General features: G+C 44.4%; 1 protein-coding gene across 2 annotated transcripts in view; it reads right to left on the bottom strand.

Annotated features, from left to right (window-relative positions):
• Window positions 1-3,790: 3,790 nt before the first annotated feature.
• Window positions 3,791-12,160, bottom strand: part of eif2a (eukaryotic translation initiation factor 2A) — a 38,143-nt gene continuing 29,773 nt past the window's right edge. For both annotated transcript variants that reach the window (XM_055645725.1, XM_055645724.1), the window contains exons 10-14: window positions 10,946-11,517; window positions 8,659-8,766; window positions 6,297-6,413; window positions 5,761-5,826; window positions 3,791-4,052 (exon numbers count right to left, since the gene is read on the bottom strand). In XM_055645725.1, the coding sequence (XP_055501700.1) occupies window positions 3,987-4,052; window positions 5,761-5,826; window positions 6,297-6,413; window positions 8,659-8,766; window positions 10,946-11,517 (929 nt within the window). In that variant the 3' untranslated portion in view covers window positions 3,791-3,986. The remainder of the gene's footprint in view (window positions 4,053-5,760; window positions 5,827-6,296; window positions 6,414-8,658; window positions 8,767-10,945; window positions 11,518-12,160) is intronic.

Below are 12,160 nucleotides of genomic sequence, written 5' to 3'. Positions count from 1 at the left end.
CTCAGTATTCCATCCCTGCCTTCTCTCTATACCCCCTGATTCCTTTAGCCACAAGGGCCACATCTAACTCCCTCTTAAATATAGCCAATGAACTGGCCTCAACTGCCTTCTGTGGCAGAGAATTCCACAGATTCACCACTCTCTGTGTAAAAAATTATTTTCTCATCTTGGTCCTAAAATACTTCCCTCTTATCCTTAAACTGTGACCCCCTAGTTCTGGACTTCCCCAACATCGGGAATAATTTTCCTGCATCTAGCCTGTCCAACCCCTTAAGAAATTTGTAAGTTTCTATAAGATCCCCCCTCAATCTTCTAAATTCTAGCGTGTACAAGCCGAGTCTATCCAGTCGTTTTTCATATGAAAGTCCTGCCATCCCAGGAATCAGTCTGGTGAACCTTCTCTGTACTCCCTCTATGGCAAGAATGTCTTTCCTCAGATTAGGAGACCAAAACTGTACGCAATACTCCAGGTGTGGTCTCACCAAGACCCTGTACAACTGCAATAGAACCTCCCTGCTCTTATACTCAAATCCTTTTGCTATGAATGCTAACATGTCATTTGCTTTCTTCACTGCCTGCTGCACCCTTGATGTCATTAGCCCAAGAAAAAAATGTAACTCTCTCTTGAGAATCCAGTGAATTGGCCTGCACTGCCTTCTGTGGCAGAGAATTCCAGATTCACAACTCTCTGCGTGAAGAAAGTTTGTCCTCATCTCAGTCCTAACAGCCCCCCCCCCTTTATTCTTAAACAGTGACCCATGGTTCTGAACGTCCCCAACATCGGGAACATTTTTCCTGCAGTTAAAGTAAGTGAAAATCTAGCAGGCAAGCAGGATGCTTTCACCAACCACCCCCATTTGAAGTCCACTATCTTCCACCGTTTCTACCCAGTGCTGGTACTTACTTCCAGCAGCCACTGGTTGTCCTCCAGGAAGCACTCTCTCTCCCCTCTCCCCCTCTCTCCACTCACTCTCACCCCCCCCCCCCCCCCCCCTCCCCCTCCCCTCTCTCCCCTAACTCTCTCCTCTTTCCCTAACTCTCCCTCCCCTCTTTCCCCTCTCTCCCCCTCTTTCGTCTCTCTCTCCCCTCTCCCCCCTTTCTTTCTCCCTTCCCCCCCTTCTCCCTCTCCACACTCTCCCCTCTCTGTCTCTCCTCTCACTTCTCTCTTCCCCCTCTCATCTCTCTCCCCCCATATCTCCCTCCCACCTCACTCCCCCTTGCTCTCTCCCCTCTCGTTCTCCTGTCTCTATCTCTTCTCTTTGCCCATCTCTCTCTTTCCCCCTCCCTCTCTTTTACCACCACCCCTCTCTCTTCCCCCTCTCCTCCCTCTCCCCCCCCTCGCTCTCTTCCCTCTCACCCCTCTCTCCCCCTCTCCCCCTCTCCTCTCCCCCCTCTCTCTCCCCCTACCTCTCCCCTCTTCTCTCTCTCCATTCACGCCCCCTCTCTCTGAGATACGTTTTTTTGGCCTTCCATCACAGCGATGTGATGGATGTTTATGTAAATTATGTTGTGTCTTGGGTCTATTTGTTTGTAATGTATGGCTGCAGAAACGGCATTTTGTTTGGACCTCAAGGGGTCCAAATGACAAATAAATTGAATCTTGAATCTTGAATCTCTCCCCACTGTCTCCCTGTCTCATTCCCCTCCCTCTCTCTCTCTCTCCACCTCCCTTTGAGAGTCTGTCCCTTCGGCACAGATACTCTCGCGGCAGCGGCGCTTCCGACGCCCCCGATGGCCTGGGACACTTGCACTGTCCGGAGTGCTCCATGGCCAGAGCTGCAGCGAGCAACACGCTAGCCACGCAAATACTCGTCAGACCCACAAACACTCGTCAGCCCCGACTCCCCGCTGCTTCCATCCCTCCCTCAGCCCCGGCTCTCCAACACCCGCGGACCATGCAGTTTATCCGAGTTTTGAAATTTTCGTTGATCACAGAATTTCTCACCACAGAGCGTGAGAAATTTCTGATCAGCGTGAGGGCGTGAGAGTTTGCCTGCGTGATTCTCACGCTCAAAGCGTGAGAGTTGGAAGCTCTGATATTGTAATCTTTGTAAATCATTTTACATCAAATTGAGATCTGATATTTTATTTTATTTCATGCCTCGGTGTAGATTTAGCTCAGTGGTAGAATTTTTGCTTCAGAGTTCAAATGGTGACATTCTGCTGTAGAGACTAAGAGACATAATCTAGCCTGGCTCAACATTGTCTTTGAAATGAGATGTGAAACTGCAATGCTATTTTCCTTCCAGGTGGACATTACATTTCTCATTTGATTATTTGAAGAATTTCCCCAAGAAGAATATCCTGGTCCCTAATCAAAGTACAAAATAGATTTTCTGGTCAATCTTTCATAGCTGATATAACATGTAAATTGGCTGCTGTATTTTCCTGTGTTGCTGAAAGTCCGGAGATGATCTCTGTACTCGTAGACATTAGAAGAATAGGATTAATAGGAGATAGATCTGCAATTAATTTGATTGGATTTGTTTTGCTAATTTGCGTACAGGACATGATAGGGGAGGTTTCTCGGCTATAAGTAATGAACTTAAGAGGAATAAGGAGATCTAACTGAAAACTTAGAAAATTCTTACTGGTTTCAAAAGGGTGGATGCATGGAGAATGTTTTTCCTGGCTGAGGACTCTCGAACCAGAGTCACAAACTCAAAATGAATGGCAGGAATTTAGGCCTCAGATGAAAAGACTTTTCATGTGAAATTCACAACTGTGAAGAGCGGGGGGCGGCAATCATTGAGTTTATTCAAAACAATTTTTTTAATACTTCTGGGCATCAGAGAATATATGACAAAAAATGCCACCATGGTAGAAGTTAAACCTTGACCTTGATAAACGGTCTGTCTGTCTTTTCATCTTTTTTTTATTATTTTTAATGTTTTAAGAAGTATGTGTTATTGTTCTCTGGTTTGTTTTATGTTCGGGATGGTGGAAGGAGGTCGGGGAAACTTTATTTCAATCTCTTACCTTGCCGGAGATGCGATTGTTTTCCGGATCGTATCTCCAGTCGCTCTGCGGCCTAACAGCATTGAGCTGGCGGCCTTGCTCGAGACTAACTTTGAGTCCCAGCGCGGGAACGTGGACTTGCCATTGGAGCCTGCGATCCCTTGCCTGAGATCGACGCACCAACTGCAGCCTGCGGATTTCACCATCGAGAGATTCGCAGTCTCGGGTAGAGACTGATGTTGGGAAGCTCCAAAGTCGCAGGAGGTTTGACCAGCCCCGACCCGGGGTCTGATCGCCCGGTGCGGGGGAGCTGAGATCCCCCCGATGCGGGAGCTTGATTGCCCCGATGAGGAGGGCCCGACCGCAGGCTACGGGAGCCAAGATCGTCCCATCAACGGAAGGCTCGAGTGCCCCAACCGCGGGAGAACAAAGAAGGGAGAGGATCAAACTTTTTTTTCGCTTTCCATCACAGTGAGGAATGTGGAGGAGTCACTGTGGTGGATGTTTATATTAAAATATATTTTGTGTGTTTTGTTGCTTTTTATTGCTAAGACAAATCAAATTTCTCGTATGTTGCAAAGCATACTTGGCTAATCAAGTATGATTATGATGTCTGTGTGGAGTTCCTTCATTCACCCCGTGACCACACAGGTTTTCCCCGGGTGCTCCGATTTCCTCCCACACTCCAAAGGCGTACAGGTTTGCAGGTTAATTAGCCTGGTAAAAATTGGGTAGGATAGTGCTAGTGTACGGGGGTGATCGCTGGCCATCGTAGACTTGGTGTGCCAAACGACCATGTTTCCATGTTGTATCACTAAATTAAACTAAACCCTGCGGATCCAAAGAAGTACAGGTTTATTGACAGTAGAGCATTTTTTTATTCTCTTATTCGAATACACAAGTTCATTTAACATTATCCAAATCGTTTACATTGCATAGAATATAGATTTTTTTATCACTTAAATTTCATAATGAAATAATTTTCCATGTTTATGTGAAGCCAGGTATTGCAATCCTCTTGGATAAATTTACAGACCTAGTTCCAGATCCTCTAGTTCCTTTAAAAGTGCTTCCTCTTTCTGCATTTTTTCCAACTGTAAATGGAGACATATGGTTAAAAAATGCAACTAATAATAATATTTATACCCGAGAAGACAAATGGCCTAATTCTCTCCTATCACATATGAATTTATGAGAAGCCATAAAGCTTATATTTCCCCAACAGCACAATTGGTTAAATTTAAACCAAAGATCAGAGAGTACCAAGATTTAAATTATACTTGGATCCGAGTCTCGCTTTGGTCTCAGTCAAGATGGTTCCTTCGCCAGAAAGAGAAAGAATAAAGCCGAGTTCTACTGAATGAAGTGTTTGAAAAATTAATGATTCATTTTTGAAGAATGTTTGAGAACATTGTGCTACAATAAAATAAAATACAATTCATTTCAGCCAGGTATCATCTGTGGTGACAAGTCAATTATCTCTCACTGAAACGCAACTGAAGACTACCTCCAGAAACATGGCAATCACATTCCTCTTGGGGGAGAGGGTGACATGACACAAAGTAAACTTTTTCTGTAGAACCGTAACCCAGTACAAATCAATGTACAGAACATCAGAGAGTCAATATAAAGTACATTTTAATTATGTATATTTAGAACGAAAGTTATGTTTATTGCCCAGACCAATTTTATTGGTTCATGGAAAAATTTACGTCTGTGCTTCTGCAAGTAAATTTAAGAGAAAACCAACGAGAACATTGAATTCTCTAATTTTAAGTAACTTAATCTTACACCCCCCCTCCCCTCTGCCCTCCCTCCTTCCTTTCCCCCTTCCTCCACCCTAGTTGTTTTACTAGCTCCATAGTTGTCCACATCAAAGATCCTATAGCAAGCAAGATAGATCACTCCTGCTAAATGCAATGGGCTGACGTGTAGTACGCAACGGAATGAAACGTGGGCATTTTTTTCATCCATTTCCGTAACCCGACCCGCAGTGTAATCAACGTTGCAGGGGAACAGTTTGTGTTAAATTATAATTCTGAAAATGAGGAGAAGATTTTTATCAAATAACTTTTATTTTTACGAGGATGTTTCCGTAACTAGCTTCCATCTCCGCACTAGTATCCTATGGGATCTTTGGTGCGGAGACGGAAGCCGGAAATGGGGCCGAAAATTACCCATGAATCTGCCCATGACCGTACTAAGTCTTTTTCGTCGAGTGATCTATCTTGCTTGCTATAAGATCTTTGGTCCACATTGCTTCTCTTGAGATCACACCTTACCTAACCAACAGTGGACCTACCAGGCACTGCCCTGTCTGAGGTTATTTGTAAATATTGATTGGTCCTGTTTTTTTCTCGCCTCCAGCTTTTCATCTACCACTACCACCCCCTACTTTCAGTCTGAAGAAGGATCCCGACCCAAAACATCACCCATCCTTTTTCTCCAGAGATGCTGGCTGACCCACTGAGTTACTCCACCACTTTGTGTCTGTCTTTGGTATAAAGCAGCATCTGCAGTTCTTTGTTTCTGCAGCAAAATAAATGAAGCAATTCCTTGAATGATTGCTCCTAAAAGGGAAAGGCTATACCCAAGATTGCATATGATAATCTGCAATTTTAGTGAGATATAAGAGGGCTGAACAGAGGCTGTTGGACATCCAACCATCAAAGCTACACCCCCCCCCCCCCACCCCTCCCCCGTGTTGATCACAATAGAATGCAATCTGTACAATGCCTGATAATTTGATTCCCGCCAGCACCACACAATTCCCAAGATGGGAAACACTAATTTTGTTTGCACCTGATTCTTTTCCAGTTGCTTGCCAGAAGCTTCTTGTTCTTTCAGCTGTTCAATTGCTTTAAGTTTCTGCAATAGAGAGAGTATTGGAGTCAAGGTGAACAGTAACAGATTTTGCAAGATAATCAATAAACTTCAGACGCTTGTTTTTAGACTTCAAAGATAAAGCGTGGAAACAGGCCCTTCCGTTCACCGTCCCCGCAGACCAACGATCACCTGTACGCTTGACAATGTACAGAAGCCAATTAACCCACAAGCCTGCACGTCTTTGGAATCTAGAAGGGAACCGGAGCACCCAGAGAAAACCCATGCAGTCACAGGGAGAATGTGAATGCCTGTAGTCAGGATCGACATGGTTCTCTGGCTGTGTGGCAGCAACCCTACTGCTGCACCACCTAGAGATAAAACATTTCTAATGCACCATAATAAATTTTGACCTGGTTAACCACAAGGCGTATCAGTCTGTGGTGCTAGTTCTCTCCGACAAAGTCATGGTCCTCATCTCTGATTCCACACATTCTTTTAGACACAATACTTACTTTTTTGATGTTCTTAATTTTTTTCTCCATTTCAGGGTCTCCATGACTCTCAGGACAGGGGACTGCTCTAGGTTCAGGATCAATTGGTGTTTCCTGAATGATGTCAGATCTGCTCTCCTACAAGAAATAAGGTAAGAGAGATAATGGGTAGATGAGCAAGAATTTTGTATTGCAAATGTCAACTTTCTCTTAGGCTTTTGACAGTCATGACTATCTGGTTCACCAATGCACTCGAGGGGCAGGAAGTCACCCATCTTTAATGACATAATCCCAAAAAGAGGGAGGGGGCAGAAAGGGAGCGGGGTGGTCAGAGGGGGAGGGAATAGAGAGGGAGAGGGAGTGGAATAGCGAGGGAGAGGGAGGGGAGTAGAGAGGGAGGGTAGAGGGAGGGGGAGGGGTTTAAAGAGGGAGGGAGAGGGGCAGAGAAGGAAGGGAGGTAGAGACCCCACCCCATCTCAGTCCTAATTTCCCTCACTTTCCTCACCTCACTTCGATTCCCTGGTGCAGCACCTACCCAGGTCGTAGAGCAGCAACGCCAGGGCCTGGAACTCAGCCTGGTTCTTGTACTCAGCCCGGCCCTGGCTGTAGACTGCATCCGTCAGCTCGGCCGCCATGTGGGCTCCAGTGCAGGCCCCGACTTCACCTCCGGGCTCGTTCCTGACCCCGGCTCGTCCTTTGTTCCACCTGCGGCTTCTTTCTCGGCCCCGTCACGGCCCTGTCCCAAGCCCCCGCCCTCTCTCCAGCTCCAGGCTCGACACCAGCCCAGGCCCAGGTGGGCATGGAGCCGAGGACCCGAGCGAGGCTACGTGGACCCGAGGACCCCGAGTGAGGCCGCGTAGGTCGACCGTTGGGTAGGCGGTGAAGCGTTTGTGGAACGTTCTAGAAATGCGGCCCTCCCCTGACGTCACTCGAAGCTCGTGGAATATTCTGTGTGTGAAACTGGCTCCGAGCCGAGTCATCCTGCCCGCCCACCTCATTGTGACGTCATAAGTGGAAGCTGGTTGTTTTAAAAGGGAGTTTTTTTTTTAAACTTTAATCAACAATAAGTCGTGAAATAAAGCATAAATATTAAGTGAAGCAGCTCACTGCTTAAACGGGGAAAATGTGTCAGAATATGTTAAATTCTTATTGTTACCGCATAGTGTTTTTGTGAAAAAATAAAGACACACACATATACACACACACATACAAGATGAGAATTTTAAAGTTATAGAGATAAGGATTTCTGCCTCCATGGGCCTATGTTCAATGAGTTTCAGATGTCACCTACCCCTATATGAAAAATATTCTTTATCTTCCTTCTAATGCTTCCACCCAGTCACTCAGATATGTGTATCTATGCCAGCTAGTTATTGATGGTTCATCCCATCCTTTAGACTTTAGAGATACAGCGTGGAAACAAGCTCTGTAGTCCACACCGGCCAATGATCACCTATGCACTAGCACTATCCTACACACCAGAGACAATTTACAGAAGCCAATTAACCTATAAACCTGTAGGTCTTTGGTGTGGAAGAAAACTGGGGGCACCCAGAGAAAACCCATGCAGTTTCTGGGAGAGCACACAAACTCCACACAGACAGCACCCGAGGTCAGGATCGAACCCGGTTCTCTGGCGCTGTAAGGCAGCAACTCTACTGCTACCATTGTGCAGCCTCTCTACATCTAGGTTAAATAATTCCATACACTTTAATTCAAAGAAATACAGAAAGTGCTGGAGTACCCGTCCCAAAACATCACCTATCCATGTTCTCCAGAGGTGCCGCCTGAACTGCTGAGTTTCTCCAACAATTTGTGTCTTTTTTTGGTAAACCAGCATCTGCAGTTCCTTGTTATTACACTTTAATTCAATCCAGCTCCCTGTCTCATCTGTTCCAAAAAAAATTCCAGCCTTCCAATCTTTCCTCAATCAAAAGCTTTCCAATGATGGTGGCATCCTAATTAATTTCCTCTGTACCGTATCCTGGTAACATGGTGCACAGATTGCAGGCATCTGGACGAGCTAGCTATTTGCCATACATCTCTGGCTTAACCTCCCTGGCCTTAGAACATGCACCTCTCCCATTAATGTCCTACAATCTCTAGGGAACAGTGATCATGCACACCTTTACACTGTTTACCCTCCCCATTTACAATATTTTGCATTGCTCCAAATTTACTGAATTCAGTTGGTCACTATTCTGCCCAAAACCCTACTTATTTCATGGAAAATCAATGCCCTACCTAGAGAACAAAGGCATGTTGGGGAAGTAATATGGTAGAAATGCATATGTGCTGGAGTAACTTAGCCGATCAGTCAGCATCTCTGGAGAACATGGATAGGTGATGTCTCTGGCCAGGACCCTTCTTCAGAAAAAAATACCTGCTTTGATGCCTTCCTTGCCTCCCTTTTCTTTTGATTTTTGAGAGCCGCTTTTGACAGTTTATCTGTAGATTGCGGTTTCATGTTCTGAGGGGGTTCTTCTTCATGCTACATGGGGAAAAAAAGCAGATCAAATCACAGACTGCATAAGACACTGTATTAGTTGCTGATCATGTGATAAATACATTCCTTATTGCATGTGCCATCAAAATCATCTGGTACATGCACTCAGGTTTCACACTGCAGATCCAGTTCTTCATTGGCCTAGAAAGCGCACCAATGCCTCTACTTTCTTAGAAGGTTTAAGAAGTTTGACATGTCCCCAACAACTCTCACCGAATTCTACAGATGTGCCGTAGAAAGCATTTTATCGGGATGCATCACAGCATGTTTTGGAAACAGCTCCATCTAAGACCGCAAGAAATAGCAGAGAATAGCGGATGCAGCCCAGACGTCACATAAACCAACCTCCCTTCCATTGATTCCATCTACACTTCACGCTGCCTCAGCAAGGCCACCGGCATAATCAAGGACCAGCCTCACTATTAACATCAGCAAAGTCAATATAACCCAACAAGGATATTCCTGTGTGAACAGCTGAGTACCATATACTATTCATGCTATTATTAGTTGTGCCAGCAGGGGGCTTGTGATAATTTTAATCTTAAACTTATATAGCTACGTTTATAAGAAATGGGAGTAAATCACTCTTTACCCAAACAGGGCACAGGCTGGCCACACAACTGAGAGAAGAGTAAAAAATTGAGAATCTCAATTAATTTAATTCACAAAGGACACTACAATCTACATACTCTCAGCTGCTTTTCCATGTGGCAGTGCTTTCACCTGTCAGCCTCAATGAAAATGACAGCTTAGTATCTCATTTCACAAATCCATTTCTTATTGGAACGATGTAGATGATATAGGCGAGTTTAATCGAGCTTGGAAGTTCACAAATGAATTTTTATTAAAATCTATTTTCCTACATTTCAAATGAGAGACAGCAAAATATATAAAATTATGAGAGGCACAGATAGCGTAGTCAGTCAGAACCTTTTCCCCCAGGGTGGAAATATCCAACACTAGAGGGCATAGCTATGTTAGAGGGAAAAAGTTTAATGGAAATGTGCAGGGCAAGTTTTTTTAAACACAGAGTGGCGGGGGCCTGGATCACATTGCCAGGGAGGAGGAAAACTACAATGGTGAAGTTTAAGAGACATTTAGATAGCCACATGGAAGTGCAGGGAATGGAGGGATATGGATCATGTACAGGCAGATCAGTTTCGCCAGGCAGCATGTTTAGCACAGACACTGTGGGCTGAATGGTCCATTCCTGAGCTGTTACATAAAACATCTTGAGTTTATGCATTTATCCACGTAAGGTTAATAGGCAGCTACATTCAAGGCTCCAGAAGTTCAAATATAATAAACCAATGAATAAAGTAATAGTGGGACCAGCAAGGCATGGTGGCTGTATGTGTCCCGATGTCTCCAGAGTCTCTCTCTTAATATACAGATTATAGCTCTCAAAAGCATGATCTGAATATGGCACGAGCTAAGAAGACAGCATCAGCTGCATGAGCATTTTCCTATCGATAGGTCTTACTTCCACACCATTGGCTTGAATGAAGCGACAGCATTTAATAATTGCATTCCACAATATTCCTCACACTGTAATAAAGATGGATCACACGGCAATTAAGCATTTCAGATGTGCACTTTGGACTCCTGAATATTGAATACAGTTGCAAAGTAGTTTAAAGTAGAGTTTAAAACCAATATAATAAGTAGCTAGCAAAATGTTATAGTGTTATGGATTTGAGTCTGCTCACTTTAGAGATACAGAACGGAAACAGGCCCTTTTGTCCACCGAGTCCGCGCTGTCCAGCGCTCCCCACACACTTACACTATCCTGCACGCACTAGGGATAATGTCCAATTTTTTACCAAGCTAATTAACCAACAAATCTGTAGGTCTTTGGAGTGTGTGAAGAAACCGGAGCACCCAGAAAAAAAACCCATGCAGGTCAACGTACTGTCTCCATGCAGACAACACCCGTAGGTAGTCAGGATCAAACCAGGGTGTCTGGTGCTGTAAGGCAGCAACTCTACCGCTGTACCACCTTACTGCCCCACTGTAGATACTTTCTCAAATCCAGTGACATCAATTCATCCTGTAAGTGGTCTGATTCTCTAATTTGTACCAAAAATATATTAAAAAAACATTTCAACTTGCAAAAACATGAAAAAGAGCATCCAGAATCAAATATGTACTGAATACCACTCACCAGTTTTGTGCTGGTTATTGGCTTGTTTCTTAGTGCAGGCGGTCTGTAGGCCTGTGCTGGTTTGACATCAATACTAAGAACATCATTGGGAACCGTATGGTATCTGATGGGCTTCTCTGGGAAAGCACCATCTACAAACGGCTGCCACTGGACTTCCCAGAGTTCAGAGTTTGATGGTATTTCGATGTTGTGTCGAACTGCACCGCTGTAGTGCCAAATCTTAAAGCCATTGCTAACCCGTAGTCTTGGCGCACAAGTCGCTGTCACAATGTGCTCACCATCCGGGCACCACGAGAAACAGGTTGTGTCAGCAGCTTGTGGCTTCGAAATCTGTTTGTATTTTTTTACATCCCAGACTTCCATCTGTCCTCGGAGGTTTCCAAAGCCTGCTAACACCAGGATGTGCCCTTGAGGGCTGTAGAATGCTGCATTACGAGGGCCTGTACCAAAGTCAAAGACTGGGTCACACTTCTGGTTGAAGACTGTCACTTTGGCAGGCATGAAACCATACACGGCACAAAATTCAACTGAATTTGGATTCCACACCACGTCATAAATCGGTCCATTTTTTGCTGAAAGAAATGAAATTGATTCAACAATAAGATGCTATGATGAATATTCCAGCGTGTAACTATTTGAAAGAAGCATTCTCCATAAACTGCAGCATTTTTAACTTGGAAAAAAATGTTTCAAAGCAATTCACAAACACGTAATCAAAAATAAAATCCAACCCCAAAGGAGAAATTATGAGAATGCAGAAACAAGGAACTGCAGATGCCGATTAATTAAAAAAAAAGACTGTGCTGGAGTAACTCAACAGATCAAGCGACATCTCTGGAGAACATGGATAGATGACATTTCGTGTCAGCACCCTTCATTGGACGTAAGGAGCTTGCTTACTTGGTAACACTATTGTTCCAAGGAAATTATAGTGGATTTAAACCTTTTGCTTGAACAAATTTTTATTCCGCAATCAACAGCAGATTAGTTTGTCATTGGTGTTTCTGGATCTTTGTTTCTCTCCAAATGGCTCCCATGTTTGGCTTAACAGGAGTATGCTTTAAATTAAATTCATGGGTTGCGACACACCTTGGGAATAACAAGGGCTTGACAAGACACAATATGAATGCAAGCTTGTTCAAACTCGTCAGCTGTGCTCTCCGTTGAGTGAAAAAGCGACACAGCTATTCCAATATTCTCCTGGGTGGCCTTCCA

The sequence above is a fragment of the Leucoraja erinacea genome, chromosome 14, assembly GCF_028641065.1.
Source record: "Leucoraja erinacea ecotype New England chromosome 14, Leri_hhj_1, whole genome shotgun sequence".
Classification (NCBI taxonomy): Eukaryota; Metazoa; Chordata; class Chondrichthyes; order Rajiformes; family Rajidae; genus Leucoraja; species Leucoraja erinaceus.
This window is presented reverse-complemented; position numbering and strand designations above follow the sequence as displayed.